At 45.5% G+C, this 25,095-nt stretch overlaps 1 protein-coding gene and 1 pseudogene across 2 annotated transcripts in view; both read right to left on the bottom strand.

The window, feature by feature from the left end:
• Window positions 1–22,091, bottom strand: part of UAP1 (UDP-N-acetylglucosamine pyrophosphorylase 1) — a 39,806-nt gene extending 17,715 nt beyond the window's left edge. For both annotated transcript variants that reach the window (XM_058660558.1, XM_004589126.4), the window contains exons 1-3: window positions 22,073–22,091; window positions 12,901–13,234; window positions 251–455 (exon numbers count right to left, since the gene is read on the bottom strand). In XM_058660558.1, coding sequence (XP_058516541.1) covers window positions 251–455; window positions 12,901–13,180 — 485 coding nt within the window. In that variant the 5' untranslated portion in view covers window positions 13,181–13,234; window positions 22,073–22,091. The remainder of the gene's footprint in view (window positions 1–250; window positions 456–12,900; window positions 13,235–22,072) is intronic.
• Window positions 9,405–9,505, bottom strand: LOC118758703 (U6 spliceosomal RNA; annotated as a pseudogene).
• Window positions 22,092–25,095: the final 3,004 nt, after the last annotated feature.

Genomic DNA, 25,095 nt, shown 5'->3' with positions numbered 1-25,095 from the left:
ATCTTCAAAAAGTTCACAGGAAATGTGTACTGTAAAAACAAAACTAAACTTGGATCTCAAAAAATCTTTTTGCTCCAAATTGTTCTACTAAGAGCTTTCAAAAGTATCTTCATATATCATAAATGTGAAGCTCCCATACATATTGGTAGTATCAAGAAACATGTCTGTTCATGAATAGCACAGATACATAATTGAATTATTATAGAAAAGCGTATGTTCAGACACACTCCCACAATGACACACAGCTTACCATGGAATGACGCATTTGTTGCCATAACATTTTTCAGCTAACTGCTGGAGCTTCAGGATACGCTCCGCTTGAATCTGAAAAAGTGTCTTGTGAGATGGCAAACCAACATCATACATGCCCTTGGGATATGCAACGCCAAGCCTCGTCCCCTGCCCACCAGCTAGAAGAAGGACGGCCACTTTGTTCTGAGAAATCTGGAAAAGTCCTAGAAAAGAAAATACTTGTATCACAAAACTGCTAAAGCAACACTTCAATATTAAGCATATACAGGGAGCAGCAAAGACCTACAATATTTCTACAAAGACAAGATATCCATACACAGTCACGGATGAATATCTTATTACTAGAAACATGAATATTACCAAAACGATTAAATTTATATAACACCACCAAATACCAAACAATTAAATGATGAGTATATTTCGATGAGCTGATAAAACCTTTTCTGATAACTTCGGGAGGAACAGAATGTTCTACAAGAACTGGACTATAGACTGGAAGAGCTCAAGTCAACAAAGAGCATAAAAAAAGATACCAGGGTTTTAGGATGAAGATGATACTATTAAATTACTTTCAACCTATAAAAATCAACCAACAATAAATAACTAATCAATGTGTTTGAAACATACGAAGTAAGTTACTGCCCTGTGAATGTAAAGAAAAGAAACTTCAGGGTCAGCATTGTGGCACAGAATGTTAAGCCAGTGCCTGTGACACCGACATTGCATGTTGGGACACTGGTTCAAGTCCAGGGCGCTGTAGCTGCAATCCAACTCCCTGCTAATGTGCCTGGCGAAGCAGCTCAGGATGGCCCAAGCATCAGGGCCCCTGCTAGCAGATGGTGCTCCAGGCTGCTGCCCGAGGCTGGCCAGCCCGGGCCGTTGCAGCCCTTGGAGGAGTGAACCAGTAGATGGAGGAGCTCCTTACTGTGCCTTTCAAATAAACACAAATTTAAAAGGAAAAGAAACTTTCAGTTAGGAAATCAGTATGACGTAATGGTTAAGCACCAGACTCTGCAAAGGATACCTGGTTTTAAAGCCAAATCAAATGAAGAGGTTGGGGGAATCACCCACGAAGCATATTTTGAAAACTTTTTAGGGAGTTGAAAATGTTCTGTATCAAAATTACACATTTCATTATTTATTACTATACTTCAATAAAATCAGTCAAAATATTTTTTAATGAGCCATCTAGAGTAGCTCAGAAGGATTTTGAGACTCAAGAGTCTATTACAGATTTATTTCTTCTGTCCAGAACCTGGTAGTTTCCATCAGCTGAACACCCATCATTAGTAGATATTAAACATGATGCTTGAACAAGAATGTTATCCTTTGAACCAAAATGAATTCAAATCAACATTCTCCCTAAATTCCCAGATACTGAAATCCTTCACCACATTGTGCGTTTGTGCGCACCTTAGCAAACCCGTAATGCTCATGTGATAAAAATGAGACGAAGATCTAAAGGGAACAGGGACCCATATAAATCATATTTGAAAATTGTTCTACATTTGATTGTTGGCCTGGGGTTAAGAAAACTATGGTTTCTAGGAAATAAATTTAGTTCTGTTGTCACTGACTCACAAAGCATTGTATTATAAAATAAGTCCACAATCCCTCAGGGCAGATTTACTCACCATGCAGAACTCTTAAAAATGTAGAAAAGGACTATAGTGCTTGTGCAGGATCTTCAAAAAGCTCATGTGAAGTGCAGATCATAAAAAAATTAGGCAAGATTTCAAAGCTATTCTGCACCAAACAAAATATTTATTATTTATTGGAAGGGCAGGTGACGGAAAGAGTGGAATAGAGGAAAGAATCTCCACCCACTTGTTCATTTCCCAAAAAGCCTCCAACAACTAGGGGTAGGCCAAGGGGAAGCCAGGAGCCAGAACTCCAGCTGGGCTTCCTTGCCACGTACCTGGGCTATCATCCACTGCTCCCAGTACATGTTAGCTAGAGCCGGAGCAGACAGCAGGGACCAGCAAAGCCGAGAAACAAGCTAATCCTCCGCCTACAGCATGCCAGTTGGAATCCAGACTGCCCCACTTGCCATCCAGCTTCCTGCTAATGGCCTGGGCAAGAAGTGGAAAACCACCCACCTGCACCTGCGTGGGAGACCCAGAAGAAGCTCCTGGTTCCCAGCTTCAGATTGATCCAGCACTGGCCATGGTGGGTATTTGGGAAGTGAACCGGTGGATGAAAGATCTCTGTCTCTGTCTCTTTCTCTTTCTGTAACTCTGACTTTCAAGTAAAATAAATAAATCTTAAAAAAAAAAAAAAAAAAAAAAGAGGAAGAAAAAGAAGTGCACAGAATCCAGGACTCGAACAGGCACTCCGGCATGGGACACAGGCTTCTCAGGCCTGCCTTCACCCACTAGACAGCGCCTGTCCTAAGACTTATCTTTTTTCTTTTTTTTTTTTTTAAATATTCATTTATTCATTAATTACATTGCATTACATGACACAATTTCATAGGTACTGGGATTCCCCCCCTTCACCCCAAACCCTTCCCCCATCATGAATTCCTTCACCTTGATGCATAACCACAGCTCAAGTTCCGTTGAGATTCCCTAATTAAAAGTTTACACCATACAGAGTCCAGCATCCCACTTGTCCAGTTCAAGTTCAACGGCCTCTTAGGGAGGCCCTCTCAGGTTTGTAGGCAGAGCCAGCAGAGCGTCACCTCGATCAATTAGAAGCACCAACATATCATCAGCAACAGTCCAGGTATGATGAGGCTGGTGCAGAGTCCACTGATTGACATAGTCCGTCTTAGGGTTTCCCCTTGTCCAGTTTTCCGCTGCAAGCATAAAGCTGAGGTGGTTGATTCATCTACTCCATTTTCCATCTTTTTTTGATTAATGCTTTGATTCCTCCATTTTGTTCAGGGGAATCCCCCTAAAAAAAACTTTGAGGCATTCCCAGTCCAGGCTCCTACATGTACTACTAGTAAGCACAGTGCCCGCCACCGTCCATCACTCCGATCAGCTGATGGTTTTAACCCCTGGGTTGGTTCTCTTCTGAGCCCCGACCTCTATTGAAACCAATGAGTATCGCATCTCTCCCCGGCTCTGCCCATCACACTCTTGTCCCTCACCTAAACCAGTGGGAGGAGTGCTGGTCGGGTGTTGCATTCCCTGCTAGCACAGGCCATTTCACCTTGGCATTTTGTGTTTTGTACTGTTTTTTTGTTTTTTTGGTTTTTTTTTTTTTTTTTTTTTTAATCGCAACCAAACACGGCCAGGCCCCCACACAGTTTCAGCACTTGGGCTTGCCAGTGGATGACGTGAACTGACTCAGCCTGGTCTGCCCCAACCCGAGCCAAGTGTATTCCAGTGGGTCACATTCCAAAGCCTCTTCTGGGTTATTTACCTCCATGCTTCTTGCGTTTATTTGTAGAGTCAGTGTCCTGTCAGAGGATCTGTTCAGGTTCCTCCCTCCGACTCCTTCATGGTGTCGGGCTTCACGCATTCCAGCAGGTCCTTCGGCCAGCACCGCTCTTCAAACCATTCTGGTTCCTGCTGTTGAGAGTTTCAGCCCAGCCACGGCTCGTCCATACCCACGCATATCTCATATATGGCTCAGATGGGGTTGAGGCCTAGCCGAGCCCGTCCAACGTCTATCCTGGTCCTCCAGAGCACCAAACTGTGCTGTGGTCTAATCCGGCATGGTGCGTCAAACCCGAATTGATATTTGTGCCAAGGGATTACAACTGTGACCCGACCAGAACTCAGCCTCCCTCCAGTTCCTGTGCCCCTTAGTGGTAGGCTCCACGCAGCCAAGGCCTCCACCACGCTCTCCAACCAGGCCTGTTGCCAGCCAGTGTTAACTATGCCAGAGGTTGCTCTGGTCAGCCCAGAGCGTCCTATAGACTGTCATGCCTCCTGCATAGACTCCACCGGCCCTTCTAAACCGTCCAATGGGGTCAGAGTGTCAGGGCATTGGTCCACGTATGCCTTACACATTCTAGCCCCGAGTATGGTTCTTGAATGCCAGTCAGTGTCATAGTAATGCCTTCTGTGACCCCTCTGCTGATCCCTCATCCTATCAGGTAATGGGGCATCCTGCTGGAAAAGCCCGGAATTTTGCCTTTTAAGTGAGCTGATGTTGGCGATCGGCACTATAAAGTGACTACAGGTTCTTCAGAGGAAGATTAAATGCCTGACTTATCTTCTTTTAATTACACCTTCCACAAATTGTCAAGAACCCTCATGAACTAGTACAGTAACTGATGGTTGCCTGGGTAACCAAAGGAGGGCCAAGCTTGCCTCAAGTCCAGTCCCAGGCTGCAACCCAAAACAGAAGGGCCCCTAAGGCAGTGAAATCACCACTGCACCAATGAAGGACAGAAGCCACGTGCTGAGGAGTGTTTAAAACCCCCCTTTCAGGGCTCTTCCTGGCTTTTCTTTCCTTTGCAGCCCCTCCCCGTCTGCCTACCTGCTGTGCCGGGAAGGAAGCCCATGACCACAGTTCCCTGGAATAATGGCCATCTAAAGTCTTATTAGAGATTCAGCTGAGGTATTCTTTTCCTGGTGGTTGGAGAATCTTACAGTAATAATGCTATCACACTATATGCACAGCATATCTGAAATACTACTCTTCATCACACTAATTTTATCCGTTCAAGCAAGATTACGCTGTACAACAGATTTTGAATCATTCTAGAATTGCAGATAGTGAACTATTATCTGGGTACCTACACATTACCCAAAATGTTAGAGATAACTCTGGACATCTTCCAAAAAAACGTGTGCCCCTGTGGTCCTGGACACGGAGCTCTTGATGCCCCTGTGGCCCTGGACAAGGAGCTCTTGATGCCCCTGTGGTCCTGGACACAGAGCTCTTGATGCCCCTGTGGTCCTGGACACGAAGCTCTTGATGCCCCTGTGGTCCTGGACACAGAGCTCTTGATGCCCCCTGTGGCCCTGGGCACGGAGCTCTTGATGCCCCTGTGGTCCTGGACAAGGAGCTCTTGATGCCCCTGTGGTCCTGGACACAGAGCTCTTGATGCCCCCTGTGGCCCGGGGCACGGAGCTCTTGATGCCCCTGTGGTCCTGGACACAGAGCTCTTGATGCCCCCTGTGGCCCTGGGCACGGAGCTCTTGATGCCCCTGTGGTCCTGGACACGGAGCTCTTGATGCCCCTGTGGTCCTGGACACGAAGCTCTTGATGCCCCTGTGGCCCTGGACACGGAGCTCTTGATGCCCCTGTGGTCCTGGACACGGAGCTCTTGATGCCCCCTGTGGTCCTGGACACGGAGCTCTTGATGCCCCTGTGGTCCTGGACACGGAGCTCTTGATGCCCCTGTGGTCCTGGACACGGAGCTCTTGATGCCCCCTGTGGTCCTGGACACGGAGCTCTTGATGCCCCTGTGGTCCTGGACACGGAGCTCTTGATGCCCCTGTGGTCCTGGACAGGGAGCTCTTGATGCCCCTGTGGTCCTGGACATGGAGCTCTTGATGCCCCTGTGGTCCTGGACATGGAGCTCTTGGCCCTTTCTTCACATGGCTCATGGGTTTCAGGATGTTGATCGTTAAGTGGCTCCAGTCATTAGTCTAGACTTCTTACCTTTACTTCAGTCCAAAGGTAAATTATTTCCCTTACCTTCCTTACCGGAAGCCAAGTTCCCAGAGCCAGCACCTGCTCCATTCGGTACTTCTATAGGTTCCAACCAGGTATCAAAATACGCCTGAATAAACCTGTATCTTCCTCTGATCAGTTCTCTACATTCCCGCTTCATTCCAAGCTTCTAATTTTCTCTTTTAAAGTTTCGCTAACCAGCAGTTCAGTGTAACTTAGTTCTTCACTAAAATAAATGGCACATGTTGGTTTCCTAAATCCCTTTTTGCACTCATCCTTCAATCTGCGTTCCATCTGTGGGACTACCTTGGAAAGCACTTCTAATGAGCGGTGTGAGATCACGCCTGCCACATGTACATTTCCAGGTAAATATTTACACTTCATCCCTATCTAACCACAGTTAGGTGAGTTATAGAATGCAGCCCAAATAGATTGGTGATTTAAAAGGCTAACACATAAGCTTCTCCCAGTCTTTCACTTAGGAGTAAACACAGAAAAGAGAAAGGAAAGAGAGCATTCCCTAGAGTATAAAGGCCATTTGCAACTCAAAAACAAATGCAGCTGGAGCTGCTGTACAAGCATTACGTTGTATATACAGTGGCTGAAGCTGACAGCCACTCTGGCTGTGTCACTACTTCAAATTATGTTGGGTCCAGCACAGTAGCCCAGCAGCTAAAGCCCTGGCTTTGCATGCTCCAGGATACCATATGGTTGCCGAGATCCCATATGGGCAACGGTTCTAATCCTGGCGGCCCATTTCCCATCCAGCTCCCTGCTTGTGGCCTGGGAAAGCATCAGAAGATGGCCCAAAGCCTTGGGACCCTGCACCTGCATGGGAGACCCAGAGCAGGCTCCTGGCTCCTGGCTTCGGATCAGCGCATTACAGCCATTGCAGCCGTTTGGGGAATAAATCATAGGATGGAAGAACTTTCCTCTCTGTCTCTCCTTCTCTCTGTATAGCTGATTTTCCAATAGAAATTTTAAAAATTATAAAGTTTACAAATGCAACACATAAATTAGTATCTTTCTTACACTGACAGAAAAAAAGTACTGCTTGAAATTAAGTGGCCCAGTAAGAATCAGCAAGCTTTTCAGTTCCATGGCAATTACACATTAATTCAAATTATCTTTGTCATAACATAAATTTCATATGGTCAGCAATGCACAGATGTGAATAATGTTAGCTGATTATAAACACAGAGACATGTGGCAATTCAGAAGTTGTAAAATTCTCCTATCCTAAAACTACTTCTTTCTGAAGTACAAAAAATTTTTAAAAAATCAGAAGTACATCATTGTATAAACCTTTCCATCTTCCCACTGTAAAAAACAAGTTAATAACTTTCTTCCAGAAGTGATGTCAACATCTCATCAGAGGTTAAAAAAACTTTCTCTTTCCAAGCTGTAGTGAAACTGTTCTGGGGTGCAGCTTGTGATAGCCAGCACCCATTGACAGTGGGCAAATGAAATTTGGCTGTGTTCTCTACCCTCTGTCCTAAATCAAGGTGGGTCCTAACAGCAATGGAATGTTAATTCCATCCTCAACCACTTCCCCCACATCCTAAATTAGCCAGGATATTGGAAGTCCAATTAGTCTAGGTGGTTTTAGCTACAAACCCAGTTCCTGCTCCTGCCAATCCAAACCAGCGCTAATCAACTCCTTAGCCCACAACACTTAGGTATTCGCTCCTGCCCACCTGTGACTCACCTATCAACTGAGAGGGGATCGTGTAATCACTCCCCTCACAAGCCCCTTTAAAAGGCCTGTGAAGCAGGGGCTCACTCTCTTTCTGGCCAGGTGCTTCTGTTACTCTGGCACCTCGACTCTTAGCTGACCCAGGACAGGTAGTCCCCTGAGCATGGTCCCTGTGTACTGCTTCGATGGGACAATGGATATAAAGATGTTGTTACTGGTTTGTTTGCTGTTGGGAGTTCCAGGAGAGGTGAGGCCTAGCAGTAGTGGAATGTGGGCAGAGAAGCCAGAGAAGAGTGAATGTCTGCAGCTTTGTAAGTGTGTCCAGGTTATTCGTTGCATGTCTCTTAGAATAGCTTATATTGTTGGGGAAGCTGGGACATAAGTCTTCAGCTTAATGGGTAGACTTAAGGATAATGACCATTTGTTCCTTTTAGGATTATGATTGGTTGTTCGTTTTAGGATTATGATTGGTTGGATTATGATTGGGTGGATTGCTGTATGGACTTGTGATTTGCTACTGTGCTCTATTGTCTCCAAGCTTGATTAATAAAGACTCCTTAATAAATCTTAGATATGTCTGGTGTGATCTCGCTCACACCCCGCAACAAAACCTTGCAGGGCAAATTCTTGCTCTCCTTGCACTGTTAGAGTGTCAGTACAATGTTAGAGTGTCAGTACAATGTTAGAGCGTCAGTATAGTGTTAGAGTGTTAGGATAATGTTAGAGTGTTAGAATATTAGAATGCTGGCCAGGCTGTCAGGCCCCTTGACTCCAAGAAGCCGCTGCTTTGCTTAGAATAAGCCAGGGCCATTGGGAGATGCCACCCTAGTCAGGATGAGTCAGGGCTATTGACCAGTGCCACGAGCCCTATCTACAGTGACCAGAGCCTCAAGCCCTATCTATAGAACACACCTGGGTGGCAGGGAATTGTCTGGTTCCAGGAAACAGGATGAGCCATTGATACCCAGAACCCATGGCCATGATGTGTTTGAAGTGTGTTACTTTGATTGGATAATGTGTTACTCTTTAAATTGATTTGCTGTGTTTGGATTTGTGTAGGCTATGACGTACGTAACGCCCAAGAGAGGCCTATAGAATCAGAAGCCTTTCTCTGGTTCAGGGTCCGACCCCTCCTTGGCTGGCCTGCGTGCCCCAAGAACGGTCTGACCCCAGCATGCTGGCACAATAAACTGCTTGCTTTTGCATTACCAGTGAAACTCTTTGTCATTTTGGGGGTGGGGGGCAGACAAAACCGGACCCTAACAGCATAAACATGTGTTTTGAGTCTAAGACTGCCTGAGCCTTTCTCCCGATAACATTTACAACAAAGAAGTTTACAGTGGCCTGTCAGAGGTCAAGTGCTTCCTGGAAAACTTCCTGCTTGGACTAGTTCCTCCCACACACCAATGTTCTGTTGTTCCAAGTTAAGCACCTCGACAGTTCATTTAGATTGCCTGGCACTCTGGAAACAACTGGAGTGAATCCACCATTGAACAGGCAGAAACAAAACAAAGCTTCCCACGAGAGTTACTGAGAGGAGCTATTTTAAGTCTTTAATTTCTAATCACATCTCACGGTTGAAATTATTCCCCAAAATTGTTAAGCCCGAAAAGCAGACTAATTGGAAAGCATTTCCATTTGAAGCAGTTTTACACACTAAGAGGTTGTCATTTCCCACTAAGTGTAACAATGGCACTATGATTAGGAACCTGCCCACGTTTACAGATACACATAGAAAACTATGCAAAGTTATATTTTTTGTCAAAATAACATTCGGGGGTTACATTCAGATACTTTAACGAAAACAAAGAAAATTAAACAAGTATATCAAAAATTTGAGAAACACAATGGCACAGTGGGGGTTCACTAAACTCTCAAAATACAAGTATGTTGGAAATTGTTCATCTTTGCACAGGAACCATGCAAATCTTCTCTGTATCATTCCAATTTTGGCATATGTGCTGCCGAAGCAAGCATGGGCATTTCTCAAAATAACAAATTCTTGAGCAGCTTACGAAAACTACACAAATCATAACCCAATGCATATGCATGTATGTAACCTATTCCTCTCTTTACCTTCTAAATAAGTGAATGTATAAAAAGATCAGAATTTTTAGTAAGGAAACATATCTTTTCAGTGTATCTTTATTAAAATATCTTTCTCAAAGGTCTTAACTATTTCTCGTCAAGATTGCAGCTCCAAAAATGAAAGACTTTTTCCAGCTGTTCCTCTATATTCTGTTGTCTACGCCTAGCCAGAGAAGCTTGGAGAAATCAATTAAAACACGATTTCCTTCAATAATAAGCACAGTGGTCAATTATGTATTCATCTTTCAGAATCACTCTTCTACCCTGAGTGTTAAAATATCCATTACTACAACCTCAATAACCACCGGATGCTTTGGAACTTCTCTACAATGCTTTTGCTTTTCCCATTCTGAAAGAAAATAAAAAACTGTCCTTGAAATAATTACCAGGACCTTCCTACTATCTGAAATACAAGCTCTTCAAAGTGGCAATCCCTTCCCTAAGAGTTTACCATGGAAACTGTTTTGTGGAGAATTTGCAAACGCAATTACTGGCAAAATAAAAAGGATGTAACATCAATTACAAAGTTACAAAGTTACAAAGTCTCTTTCTCCACCCCTACCTGTTAAACCATAAGTAAATATTGCCCTGTGACAATAAGCCAAAGGGAAGTTTGCTCTCCTCCTTCTCATAATACGCTTGATTCCAACAATTCCAGATTACAGTTTCAATAAAACGTCATGAACGGTAGACCAGCCTCCATGGAGTCTAACAACGTAGCCAAAAAAGATTCAAACTGCGGGAGACCTTGATTGTTGCCTAAATCAACTGATATTCCCGAAATTTGGACTTTTCACACTAGTTCATCCTAAACCTTCCCCTCCTGAAGTCCCAGGGGTAAATGTGGGAAGGCAAATATCAGAGGACAAAAAGAACCCTGGTCAGCCTTTATTTAAGAGCCGCAGTCTCCCTGAAGCCCAAGGAAGGAAGGAGAACGTGGGATTACCAGGTGTCAGGGTATCACTAAGTGCCCCCGGAGACCATCCATCTGGAAGTCATCTTCTTCCATCAACAGCAAAGGCCTATTCTAAGAAGCTCACTAAGTTATTAGTAAGCATTTCAGATCCAAGGGTCACCTCTCTGAAGAGCATCCAGTTATTTTTTCAAAATCCTTTTATAGAAAAGTGAGTGTAATAAATACACTAAAGAGAAAAATAATAAAATTATTCCCATAGTAGAGAGATGAAAGGGGTAGAAACCTACATGCATAACATCTACCCCTCTCACGTAATTATTCAATTACTTGCTGGTTTTAAAAGGCAAAGAGATAAGAGAGTTCAGTGGTCTACTCCCCAGATACCCCTAACATCCAGAATTAGGAATGAGACCCTGGTCTCCACCTGGGTGACAGGGCCCCAATCTACGCAGACATCGGGGACAGAGGGGACACAGATCCCAGCAACTGAATCATCACAAGCACATCGGCAGGATGGCAGCAGAGATAAGACTCCAACCCCCGAACTTCCCAGGATGAGACCTCCCCAAAGAGCATCTTCATCACAGTCCTCATCCTCCATTTACATAAGACAACTTCTTTATCAGTCCAATTTTCAAAATCAGCAGACTGGTGAAGCTAAATGAAGATACTAGGAGGTACACAGGAAGTTACTAATGGCTGCTATATTTCTTACGGGGTGGGGGCAGAGGTATCACAGAGTAGAAGACAAAACAGCAATGATGCAAAAACAGATTTCAAGATTTTTACATCCAATACTAACAAACATTTACTCAAATAAATATACATATAATGTAGAACTGCATAGCAATATGAGCAAATAAAAGTGCAGGCTCAGAGCACCAGGTTATAAGCAGTTGCTGTCAAAACTATCTTTTGCAGCAAGACAATACCTTTTTTCTTTAAAAAGGAAAGCAAGTTGTCAGCCTAATCTGTTCATTTACAGTTGAGGAAGTGATGCCCAAATTTGACAAGGAACAAAATTTGCTAACCTTGGCTACACTCTTTTGTCAACCTTTTATCAAGAGAAAAGCACATTATAAAAATTACAGCTTTTAACCATATCTGGGCCCGGCACAGTGGCCTAGCAGCTAAGGTCCTCGCCTTGAACGAGCCTGGGGATCCCATATGGTTCTAATCCCGGCAGCCCCCCTTCCCATCCAGCTCCCTGCCTTGTGGCCTGGGAAAGCAGTCGAGGACGACCCAAAAAGCCTTGGGATCCTGCACCCGCATGGAAGACCTGGAGAAGGTGCCAGCCTCCTGGCTTCAGATCAGCACGGCTCCGGCTGTCATGGTCACTTGGGGAGTTAATCATCGGATGAAAGATCTTCCTCTCTGTCTCTCCTCCTGTCTGTATATCTGGCTTTGCAATAAAAATAAACACACCTTAAATATATATACCCAAAAGCTCCAGTTGAGTTATTTTCTGGTTCATAAACTAATATTAGTGAAAAGGACAAATTTTATAATATGCTTCAGAATAAAAAGCACTTCAATAAATACTTACTGACCAACTTAGAAATATACAAAGCTCTGTTCCAGTGGCAAGCACATGCAGAAAAGCAGCACACATGGGCTGCTCTTCACGGGCCTACAGGGAGCAAGGAAGACAGACACACAAACAACCCTTCTCAAAGGACAGACTAGCCGAAGAGCATGACCAACCAATTTAAACAACCAATTTCAACTTGAGGCCCAGCAGAAAAGGTCTTGGATCAGTCTGTGCAGTGATGCTTGAAGCATGGGCGTAAATTCTCCAAGGAGCACAGCCACGATGTTGCACAATCCCAAAAGCTGACTTTATAAACTGACCCAGTTAAGTAAAAACACAGCACAGGCAAACCAAGCTAAGGACATACAGGAGCAAAGTCAGGGAAAGTGGCATACAGTTGTCAGGGAAAAGTGAATTCTCCGGTTCGTACTGTCCATGGCAGCAGTGATTAGGAGTAAGCTATACAGGAGACAAGATTGCAGAATCGGGCTGGGTCAGGAAAGGGTCAGGCTAAGCTGGCTTAGACGGAAGTGCTTGTACTTCAAGGAAAAGGAATTCCAGCAGCAATGAAGAAGCTGAGGAGGGAAAGAGACTAGAGAAATTAAGGCTTGAATGAAAAGAGGTTCGAACCCAGCAGGAGAAATAAAAAGAGAATGCAGGGACCAGCAACGGTAGACATGGCAGAGGTCTTAGTAAGACAATTCGTCACTTCCTGGTTGGTCACATGGCTTACAGTAGCATGACAGTCAAAATATGAGCTATGTGATTCAGCTATTTTAGTCCTTTAGTACATCTCATTATCAATGACTTTAGAAGAGTCACGCACATGGTCAGTACCTTCACTTTCCCAGGCCTGCAGCTGATCTTGATCCCTCGTGGCACTGCCCAGCACCTCTCGAGGGACCGGTTCCATCCGTGCATCCACTTTCTCTTGGTGAGATGACTGATTAAATCCATCAATGGCCTTTTGGAAAAAGAAATTGAGTTCCTCAAAGTTCATTGCCTGGAGCTCTGTGTAAAGTTCTGCCTGCTGGGCTTCTTCCAGCTCATTCCAGAACTGTAGCAGGTGTTCTTGTCCGGCTTTGGACAACCTGAGTCGGAGATCATTAACATTCATAATGTTCTTATAGCCAAGTTTTGTGACAACAATGTAATTTTTGCACCTATAAATATAAAAGAAAAGAATTAATAGTAGGTCAAAGAGTTACAATATTTTTTTTTTCTGCTAAAAACAAATAATAACCAATACTATGGTCAATGACAAGGCATACATACAATGTATACAAGGCATATACATCCCCTTCTGGCACAGCCATCTTAGTTTCTGTAACTCTACTTTGTGATGTTTATGCAACAAAATTGCCAATGGCACATTGGTTAAAACACATCCCAGTGGTTAAGTGACAAGACATTGGATATTGCAAAAATATGATACTTAGGAAATTAAATTCTGCCTTTGTATCATTCAGTATTTCTAAGAAAATAACATAATGCTATTATATAACAAACACCACACAAACCATTTCACGCATATGGTCTCATTTGCTTTTCAACTGTATGATATAAGAACATTATCACTACTTTACAGTTAGAGACTGCAGTACAAGCAAGCTGAGCAAGGAGGCAGCTGATGGGGCCAGGATTGGAAGCCAAACAATCATAGCCCTTCCTGTGCTTGGCTGTCCCTGAATGATTCCTCTGACCACTTATCATATTTCTAATGATAAAATAGCTGTTGTATTCAAACTACAGCAAGAACCATGAAGATGGGATTTCTTTTAACCATGAAAAATACTTTTCATATCAATAATAACTTCTGCAGAAAAGCAATAAAACCAAGTTTGTTATCTTTACTCACGATCAACTTGGATCTTGGTTCAGGAAACAAGCAATACATACATTCTAAAAATCAGGAAATAGAACACTAATTTTAGAGACTCAATTGGCTAATCCTTCACCCGCAAGCACTGGAATACCATCTGGGCACAGGTTAATGACCCGGTTGTTCCCCTTCCCATCCTCTCTGCTAATGGCCTGGGAAAGCAGCAGGAGAGGGCCCAAAGCCATGGCCCCTGTACACACATGGGAGACCCAGAAGAAGCTCCTGGCTGCTCAGCTCCAACTGTTGCAGCCATCTGGGGGAGTGAACCAGCAGATGAAAGATCTTTCTGTCTTTTCTCTGTAAATCTGCCTTTCCAATAAATATAAAATTTTTTTAAAGACACTGGTTTTTAAAGACTATTCTAACAAACATTAAACTTCTTGTACAAAAAAGAGAAAGAGGAACTACTCCGTCTACTTTCCTAATACAAACAAATACAGGAGGAGACAGGCGTGGCATTGTCCAGAATGAATTCACCAGAGCTTGATCCAGCTGGGCCTCAGCATTGAGCAAACTACACAGATGAGATTAGAGAACAAGCAGAAGGCGGTGGGCAATGAGGATGTGTGACGGAGGAGGCGAGGTGCCATGTGGACTGACAGGAAATGCACAGGGTACCACTGTGTAACAAACAGCCGTGAAAATTCAGCATGGGAATTTAGACCTACTAGCATAAGTAACAGGCGGCAGTAGCTTCCTAAACAAGGTACTATCGCCATGCAGAGAGGCACGGCTGGGAGAAACGGACAACGACACAAAGGAGAGTCTGAGGACGGACAAATAAAAGCAGAAAACGGGTTAAAAGAGAACTGCACTAATGAAAAGTCGAAGGTCTGAACCAGATGAGCTGCACAGCAAAGGAGAGTAAAAGCAATAAATCCGAGGGTCACTGCACTGCAGTTACACAGACGTGACAGCGGGAAACCAAGACACCAGAGAAACAACCCGCCTCCCTTCTCCTCCCACAGGGACAGTAAGAGCTGATGCACACAGCAGCCGAGAGGACAATTCTAGACTTCAGCTGAAGCACTGAAGTCACCATGCCTCACTTTCCGCACTTCGGAAATAACTCTAATAACAGCACCTACCTCATCGGGAGGATTAAACATCAAACACCATTCCCAAACCCAGGCCAAGAAAATCTGTGTCTCCCAAGTTGATAGAACGAGGACATTCACTGCTCGCGTGACAATTAACCGTGTGGCAGGAAAATTCTAACTGCTTTGCAGATACTAGTTCACTGAATTCTCAAACAGCTCCAAAGTACTAGCATTGGGATTATTTTGCAAAGAAGACAAAATACCGAGCCACAGACACAGCTTGCACAAGGTCCCACGCTAGCAAAGTGACAGAGCTGAGGGTTAAAGTCAAACATGCTGCTGCCAAATTCAGAATCGTCAAGTTTGCTGTAGGGTCCCTCAGGAGAGAGATCTTCAACATTCGCATGGGGGCGAGAGGACGGCCAGAGAAACAGAGGGGGCGCCACACGGTTTAGGCGTGACTTACTCTGGAAATGTGAGACACAACTGATGTTATTTCTGACTCGTGGTGTAAAAACCAATAGAAACGGAAAAAGTTGCACAGCACAGGTGGGTGAGGAGCTTTCAGGATGAGTAAGAATTCTTGATTTTTTAAAAGCACCATAACTTTGTTCTATATTGGGCATGTCAACCCAAATCCTAAATTTCCTAGAAATAATTTTAACCAGTGTCCACTCAAAATCAAGTTCAGGAAAGATACCATTCTCCAAAAGAGACAGGCACAGACTCTATTTTTTTTTTTCTTTTAAGTATGTAACTCGCAAGAAGTAGGGACCAAGCTCCATGGCACAGCAAGTCAAGCTTCTGTCTGTGGATTTGGTATCCCACAGGGGAGCCAGTTCACGTCCTGGCTGCTCCTCTTCCAACCCAGCTGCCTGCTTATGGCCTCAGAAAGCAGCAGAGCAGGCCTCAACTCATTGTGAACAGGCATCCATGGAAGATCTGGAAGAAGCTCCTAGCTCCTGGCTTCCAATCAGCCCAACTTCAGCCATCGTAGCCATTGGCCATCTGGAGAGTAGACCAGAGGACGATGTCTGTCTGGCCATTCTCTCTGTAACTCTACTTTCTTAGAGAGAGAGCGAGAGAGAGAAGAAATAAATCAACTAAAGCAACAGACTGAGTTCAAGATTCTAATTTTTTTTAAGTACAAATTAGATCAACATATGAGATTTGATGTTAAACCACCAACTTTTATTTTTGGTATGTCACTTAGTTGTACTGGCTCTACTGCTTGGACCAAGTCACAAAAAAGTTTTAATTTTGATATCTACATTCATAAAATGTAAGCAAAACATTTTCCTCACTACGTTTAGAGCCATAATCCTAAGTGCAATGAGAAAATGAAGTTCAAAGTTTTTTTCCCCAATGTTATATACATAATTGCTAGAAAAATGGGAATTTCTATGCCAGATCTAACTCGAAAATCTATATTCTTCCTCTAATATATAGTCATAAAAGCAGAGGAAATGCAAAGGACACAACACACAAGTCCCATTGCAAAAAAGGCAGAACAGTTCGGCAGCAACTTAGCATGGCCTCTTGAGTCTGGCACAGTTTTAACTCAGTTCCACCATATTCTAAGCATATGATCTTGAGCAAGTCACTTGGCCTCCTGTACCTCAATTTTTCTCATCTATAAAATGGGAACAAATACAAAAATGCTCTATGCTTAAGAGAATATATACATTAATATGCTGAATAGCAAAAAATAATAAATCCTTAAAAAGTTAAAAATAAACAATCAATGCCTGGCTGGCACGTACGATGTCCCCATAACTACTACTGGCTACTAATTCAGAAGGGTCATTCAGCTCCATCTATGGGACCATGACTATGGATCTGTCAGCAGAGACGTTGTCATGTGACACACGCCAGATTGCCATAGCATGTGTGTGGGCCCACAACGACCCTTCTCAATCATGCAAACAGACTACTCCTAAAAGTTTCACTTTCATGTAAAACAATATGCATTAATAAATAAGAGAATTCTTAACTTTCCTGGGCCATTATTAATCCTTTAGAGGAATCCATTCAACACTTACTGTTTACCAGGCACCTATCTGCATAACAAGGACATACAATAAAGCAGTGACGTGCCTACAGGTGACAAATCCATAAGATGTCAGACAGTGCTGACATTCAGGAGGACTAGGGGCTAAAGAGCAACAGGAGAGACAGCAGGTATTTTAGTCAGGGTAGTCAGGTAAAGCATCCAAACATCTGACATTTAAGAATACATATGAACAAAGAGTTGGGCAAGCCAAGCTAAGATCCGGCAGAGGGCCCAGCGTGATAGCCTAGTGGCTAAAGTCCTTGCCTAGCACACGCTGGGATCCCATATGGGCACCAGTTTGTGTCCTGGCTGCTCCACTTCCCATCCGGCTCTCTGCTTGTGACCCAGAAAGGCAGTCGAGGATGGCCCAAAGCCCTGGGACCTGCACCTGCATGGGAGACCTGGAAGAGGCTCCGGGCTCTGGGCTCTGGGCTCCTAGCTTCTGGCTTCGGATCAGCTCAGCTTTGCCCATTGCAGCCACTTGGGGTGTGAACCAACAGAGAGAAGACCTTTCTGTCTCTCCCTCTTTCTGTATCTTTGCCTTTCCAATAAAAATAAATATAAATAAATCTTTTTTAAAAGTCCTGGGGAGGAGAAGCACTTGCACGTACAGGAGGCTGCAAGTAACACAGACGTAAAGCAGGCGTGTGCTCGGTGTGTTCCCTGCGGAGCTGGAAGGTCAGCGCAGTTGTGGCGTCACTGACGCCAAGAGGGACTGGAAATGAGTCTGGAGAAGCGGACAGGAACCAGATCAAGTAGGGCCGTGAGGTCAGGGCAGGACCTGGGGATTTGGAAAGCCAGTGGAGAATCTGCATCAGGTGAAAATCACGGTCAGACTTCGCTTTCAAAAGGACCAACCTGCTGCTATGTGTTTAAAAAAAAAAAAAAAACTATGACAACAAAAATAGAAGCAGGCAAACCAGTTAGGGAAGTACTAAAAGTGTAAATGAGAAACAATGGTGGCTTAAGAGTGGGGGCAGGGAGGTTTCACAACAGGCTAAGCCTCCTCCTGCAGTGTGGTGTCCCATATGCACACACAGAGTCCCAGCTCTATGGTCCAGTTATCTGCTCATGTGTCTGGGAAAGCACTCGAACATGGTTCAAGTACTGGTGCCTCTGCATCCATGTGGAAAACCTGGAGAAACTCCTGGCTCCTGGCTCCGCATTGATCCAGCTCTGGCCATTGCAGTCATTTGGGGAGTGAATCAGCAGATGGAAGATCTTTCTGTCTCTCCTTCTCTCTGTACAACTCTGCTGTTCCAATAAAAATAAAAATCTTACCCAAAAATGTGGTTGTGAACATGAATTCTACAGTTGGACCTACAGGATCAGGTGATGAACTGAAGGTGGAGTGACAGGGAAAGACAGGAATTGGGCACAGACACTCCAGGTGCTGCTGTCTCCTGCTGACGCCGGGGAAACGCTGGGACAGGAGCAGACTCAGGTCTACGTGTCGGGATGCACAGTTCACTTTTAATCACGTTACCTCCGAGATGCCAGTTAGGCCATTAGAAATACTGGCTCCAAGGGGAGGTACTCCAGAGTGGAGCAGGTGGACAGGAGGCTCGTATCCCAACCCTGATGACTCCCAGATCCTCACCACGGGCTATCAACACGAGCAACTAGGACTACATCCCAACTGCCAAGGAGACCACGGGGAATTGGAGTGCCTTCAGAGGCCAAGAACTCTGAGGTCACCCACCCCCATCTGGAGCTTCCACAGGGGATGGAAGAAGTCCAAACCCTGCCGTGCAGGAACCAGCGTCATGGGAACGACAACCAGGAGCCCTGAGTGGTCCGCAGAAACAGAAGAACAATAAACTTCCTTCGGGACCAGGGAGGGGAGCTTTCTCTGGCCCTTGCCTGGTTCTGGCTCTGGGTCCCCACCCTCTCTCGAAATGACCATCGGGATCACTCCAGAAACCCGTCAAAATAAACAAACAAACATACAAACAGAATAAAACCTAGAACAGATAGACAGACAACGACAAGGAAAGTATAGAATCAGACAGGAAATGGCCAGCGTGGATTTACTCATACCTCACTAGGTGGGACACAAAGATTAGTTACTCCTCACTGGGGTATTGGGGATTTCTCTGCACACCCCTCCTAAAAAATGTTCTGCACCTAAACTGTTGACACATGTCTTGTTAGAGCTATAAGCCAGTTCAGACCACCCAAAAAAACAACTAAGTTCAGCAAAATCATGCTTCAACACTATAAACAGCTAAATACTAAAAAGAAAATGGACACGAGACAGCTGAATAGTAACCTATAGCCATTTTAAGGTGTACAGAACCCGGTTGAATATAAACCAAAAGAAGTCACAGGATGTGGTTGAGAACCTGCATTTTCCTATTAACATATTGGTTAATCAATACCATGTCAATTAATACCATAATGTTGTAAACTGTTGTAAATATTATGTTGGGACTTTTAATTGATTGGGATGATACTCTGCCGGCTCTACCTTCAGACCAGAGATGGTCTCAACAAGAAACCACTGAACTTATCAGGACAATAAGATGCTGGACTTTATGCTTGGTAAATACCTCCAATGAAAGAATTGCAACTGAATTTGCACTATGGTAATGCAACAAGGTGGAGGAATCCACCGTGGGGGGAGGGTTTGGGGAGGGGTGGGGGAAATCCCAGTGCCTATAAAAATGTGTCACATAATGCGATGTAATTAATAAAACTAAAAAAAAAAAAAAATACTGGCTCCACAGCATGATATGGTAGTCCAGAGTTCAGAGGTGATACTGAGCAAAAGATCAACTGTCAAGGTTGTTAGCCTACATGATACTAAGTTACAGACTGAATGAAATCCCAAAAGGACTGCAGGTACAAAATCCAGGAAGTCAGGACACTGAGCCTTCGACATTCACCTGGGAGTCTACAAAATCCTTTTCCTGATTTACCTAAAGTCGGAAGAGTCACGAAGCCATTAAATTTGAACTTTTGAAAAAGCCATGGAAGAGTCAAGAGGGATGGAGTTAAACTAAACTGCTTGCCAAGGCATGGCATCTCGTTTATACCACGGCTTCCGTCCAGTGTAAGGAAGAGTGCTGCCGTGGAAAGCTCAGCAGCAAGCCAAGGAAGCAAAGATTAAGAACTCCTTCATTTGGGATTCACCATCACAGAATGTGTGCAAATCATTTCACCTATACATAGGTTTCTGCACAAAGCTATGACAACCCATCTTTTCCACACTGTCTACCCAAAGCAAAGTCAAGCACAGTACACCATGGTAATGTACACTCCAAACTTTGCCAAAAATGCCCCTAGACTCCCATCCACCTTCAGATGTTTGAGGAAATGAGCTCATGCAAATAAGACAACTTATTGGTTAAACTTTGCCCTCTGAGCCCACACCACAACAGCTTGCAAAGGCCTGCAGGGTCACGCATGCTCATTTCCACGTTCTTCACAACTGAATCTTGGAGAAGCTTACTGTATTCACAGTGTATACATGAGGCAGATACAACCATCTCCATGTCATTAAAACGGTACCAAATTCCCCACTAATGCAGGTAGGAAACATTGTACATATTCAGGATACAAGCAGCAATGAGTTCAAGTTCAAACCAATCAAAATCTGGGACTGCTGAGGTGGCTCAAGTGACTAATCCTCCCCTTGCAAGCGCCAGGATCCCATAGGGGGCACAGTTCATGTCCTGCCTCTTCCACTCCCTTTCAACTGCTTATGGCCTGGGAAAGCAGCAGAGGAAGGCCCAAAGCCATGGACCCTGCACCTGCGGGGGAGACCTGGAGGAAGCTCCTGGCTCCTGGCCTTCGATCGGCTAAGCACTGGTATTTGCAGCCATGTGAGAAGTGAACCAGCAGATGGAAGATCTGTCTCTTTTTCTCTCTGTAAACCTGCCTTTTCAATAAAAATAAAATCTTTCAAAAGAAAGCAATCACAACCTTAAAATGTTGTCAGTCTTCTCTGGAATTCAGATAAAGATTGATATTTGCCCCAAACCCAACACATCTATATGGAAGCCCTAAGAAATTTGCTAGTTATCCACTATTAGCAAATATGCCTTCCTTTCCTGTGCCCTCTGCCCTAACTCTCTGCTGTAGGTACACCCTCAAAATGGACAAATAAATCTTCTGGGGCTTCAGAAAAACAGTACTTGTTCTGAGCCATAACCACTGACTCCGGAGCTGCTTGGCGGCACAGCCTAAGAGTCTTCCTTGAGGTTCCAGCCAAATGAGCTAACAGTGAAGAAATAGCTACCTTCAGTTTCCTGTAACCCTGGAGCCCACACCCAGTGAATTCCACCTAAAAGCCCTTCAGCTTGCGCTGACATACACGGACTAGCACAATCACCACTACCTGGTTTCAGGTTTCAGAAACACACACACCGTTCAGACTTGATCCCATCTTCAAAGGGACTTGTTTCACACAGGTGTGCTCGCAGCCTTCCAACCCACCATCCTTCCACTTGGCCACGCCTGGGTCCCCCAACCCTCTCCAACCCCCAAGATTACAAGAGTGACTAGCAGACTTTTGTCTCATTGTCACCTCGCTCACGGGGATCCCCTCGCCTTCGTCAGCCTTCTCAATTCTTTTGCACACACATTCCAAGGCATCCCACGCCGCTCCCACCTGACAGTGCCAGTAAGTCCCCTCCAGAGGCAGGCCAACCCAGGTTTCGCTGACCACAGGGCCCTGGCTTTAGAATCTGCAGGCACCTCTCCTCCCTGGCGAGGCCCGCCTCCCGGCTCTAACTACCTTCACAGATTCCCCCTCTGACTCCAGACACGGTCCCCTGAACTGGACCGTCCACCCGGGATGCCCTCAGCCCATCATCCATGGCCCGCCCCGACCCGGAGGTGCCGCCGAGGGTGGGTGTGCGCCTGCGGGGCTTCGGCTCGGGCGCGCGTGTGCTGCTGGCGGGCTCCTCGGCCAGTGCCAGCCGCAGGCGCTCTGCACGTCGCGCGCCGCGCGCCTCCATCTGCGCGCAGCATGGCCCTGGACGCGCGCACGCGTGTGGCAGGACCCGGCCCTGCCCGGGAGTCTCTCACCTCTGCTCGCCCAGGCCACGCTCAGCCCAGCTCCGGCTCTTTCGGCGCAGCCACTCATCGGCGTCCGGCGCCGGCTGGGAATATGTACACTCATCCGAGGGGCCGGGGCGGCGGGGCGGGCCGCGGGTTGGAGCCTAGGGGAGCGCCAGCCCCGGCCACCCCGCCCCTCTGGCCGCGAGTGTGGGGAGGAGCGGAAACCAACGGCCCTGGACACGTCAGCGCCAGGAGCGCAGGCTACCGGGAGGGGGCCGAGCGGGGACTCGGGGCGGGATCTCTGCGCGTCACTCATCCAGGGGCCCAATGGGCAATGACCCCGGTGGTCCAGTCAGCAGCCGGCCCCGCCTCGCTGGCGCACTGGCTGGGCGGGGGAGGGAGGTGTCCGCGACGTCCTCTAAGGAGGGGCGGTGCCCTGCGAGGGCAGTTCCTGGCGGGTTCTAGAAGCCCTGACGTTCCCGGGTGGTTCTGCGAGATGAGACCCCCCTTCCTTGCCTTTTAGTCATACGCTTGGCTCGGCCGCGCGGGGCATACTGCCTGTTTAGAGTGAATAACGGATCTGGGCGAAGAGGTGTGTCTCCGGGTGGCGGGTTTCCGAGCACCCACGCAGATGCTTGGGAAAGAGGGTGGTGTGCCGGCGGAAAACCCGCCGGGGAAGGGCCTGGCACGCCCTCTGACCTTGGGGTGGCCATTTGGGCTCGAGTTTGCCAGATGTCTGGTAGGGATTTACCAGGCCGTCTGGTATTATTTTGAGTTCCCAGTGTGTGAAGACGGCCTGGTTTGCACAGACACGAAGGGAAAATGCCATCAAAGATACTAGGGTAAACCGTGAGGAGCACACCAGTGAGAGTGAGCCCCGGGTCAGCTTTGGGTTTCTGGGGACTTAACCCTGTCTAGGGCCTCAGTGTGGCACACAAAGGTGGTAGGTGCAGTGGCTGGTCTCCAAGGCCATCCCAGGCCGGTGTTCCAGTCCTGTTATGTAACCTGGTGTAGGTGTGGGAGCACACAGGTTCCTTGAGAAGCAGCGTGCCCTTCAGAGCTGCGTGTGCATTGAAAGCTGCATTGTATGCTGTGTTCTTTTTCCAAAACCCCGGACACCTAGAATCAGGGGCTTTTCTCCTGCCTTGTGGAGTGCAGACACCTTTTATTTCCTTCATCAGTTAATCACAGAATTATCCACCAGCGTGAAGGTCAAGTAACACCGGAAAAACTTAAACGCCTAGTGAGTCCTACTGGTAGAATTACCTTCAGGAGGTTGACTAGTCTTCCTCTTCTGTGATGCCAGAACTTTCATTCACTTATGGAGTGATGCATAGTGTAGTGATTGATTAAGGATGGGACCTCGTGATACAATTCCAGCTCATTACTTGACCAGTTATTCAACTCGTGTACGTCAGTCTGATCATCTCCAAAGTCACACAGAGGCAGGTCTGTGTCACTGGGAAGGACAGCATCCATCAGCAGAGTGCCCGGGTTGAATGAGTCCCTCCCTGCTTCTTGGCTTTGAATCCAACTTACTGCTAATGTGCATCCTGGAAGGCAACTGTGATGGTCCCTCCGGTCCATGTGACCATCAGACCCAGACTCCGTGCCAGGTCCTGGCCAGGCCTGGCCAAACCCTGGCCAAACCCTGGCACTTGTCAGCAATCATGAGTGAACCAATGAATGGAAGCTCTGTCTCTCCAACTTTCAAATAAAGTGAAACTAAGTTTGTAAAACATAAATAAAACAGTGAACACAATAAAAATGTCCTTAGGGTTATTGTAAGAATCAAACCACTCAATATCAGTAAATGATCTAGAACAGAGCAAACACCGATCGGCAGTTATTATTACCGATGGAGTGGTTACTCTGTCTCAGGAAAATGTGCACAAGGAGGCCCAGATTCAAAATTACAGTTCTACCCTGACTAGCTGTGTGATGTTGAGTAAGATGTTTAGCCTCCAATTTCTTCTTTTGTACAATAAAGCTAATATCACCTTCACATGAGGATAATCCAAATTAAATGGCACAGAACCTAGAATAGTGCCGAAGTACAATAGCCACCATGTAGGTCTTGCATAAATTAATAAAGATCCGAAGTCATTATCAGGGAGCCATTCAAAGGAAAGAGAGCTGAGATCCAGTACCAATGTGTTTACAGCAAAATCGACAATCTGCCTTTATCTTTGTAGTTGACATACTTTTTGTTATTATTTTTCCTGGTGACCAGGCATAAGAAGGGTCCTTAATGTTGTTTCACCAGCTAAAGAACAGAAACTTCTGATACTGAGGAGTTACTTAAAAGTGAACTCAGTCCGTCCAACTCGTTCTCCTAGGCGTGGTCTTCTAAGAGCTAATGGAAAAGAACAAGGTAAGGATGTTCACTTTACCTGTGACTGCTTACATTACACAGGGGCTATCAACTAACACACACAAAAGGAATAAGAGGCTTAAGATTGAGGGATTCTAATCCCAGCAGCCCTGCTTCCCATCCAGCTCCCTGCTTGTGGCTTGGGAAAGCAGTCGAGGATGGCCCAAAGCCCTGGGATCCTGCACCCACTTGGGAGACCCGGAACAAGCTCCTGGCTCCTGGCTTCAGATTGGCTCAGCTCCAGCCGTTGCAGTCACTTGGGGAGTGAATCAGTGGATGGACGATCTTCCTCTCTGTCTCTCCTCCTCTGTGTATATCTGACTTTCCAATAGAAATAAATAAATCTTAAAAAAAAAAAGATTTATTTAGGAATGAATAAAACTACTTAGAGTTGCAAATGACATGGTAGTATACCTGGAAAACCCTAGAGAATCAGTAAGACTAAGACTTCAGTGAGGTAGCAAGATAAAAAACAAACTCATAAGAATAAATATTTTTCATATGTATAGGTTGAAGCCAATGGGAAGATATGATGGTAGAGAAAAGTCCCAGTTATAATAAAACAATGAAAAATAAGCTAAAGGATATAAATCTGACCTAAAATATACAAAGCATGTATAAATAAAACTGCAAAACTTCCTAAAGGCCACCAAAGACATTCAATCAGAAAGAAAAA

The sequence above is a fragment of the Ochotona princeps genome, chromosome 2 (assembly GCF_030435755.1).
Source record: "Ochotona princeps isolate mOchPri1 chromosome 2, mOchPri1.hap1, whole genome shotgun sequence".
NCBI classification, from domain to species: Eukaryota; Metazoa; Chordata; class Mammalia; order Lagomorpha; family Ochotonidae; genus Ochotona; species Ochotona princeps.
This window is presented reverse-complemented; position numbering and strand designations above follow the sequence as displayed.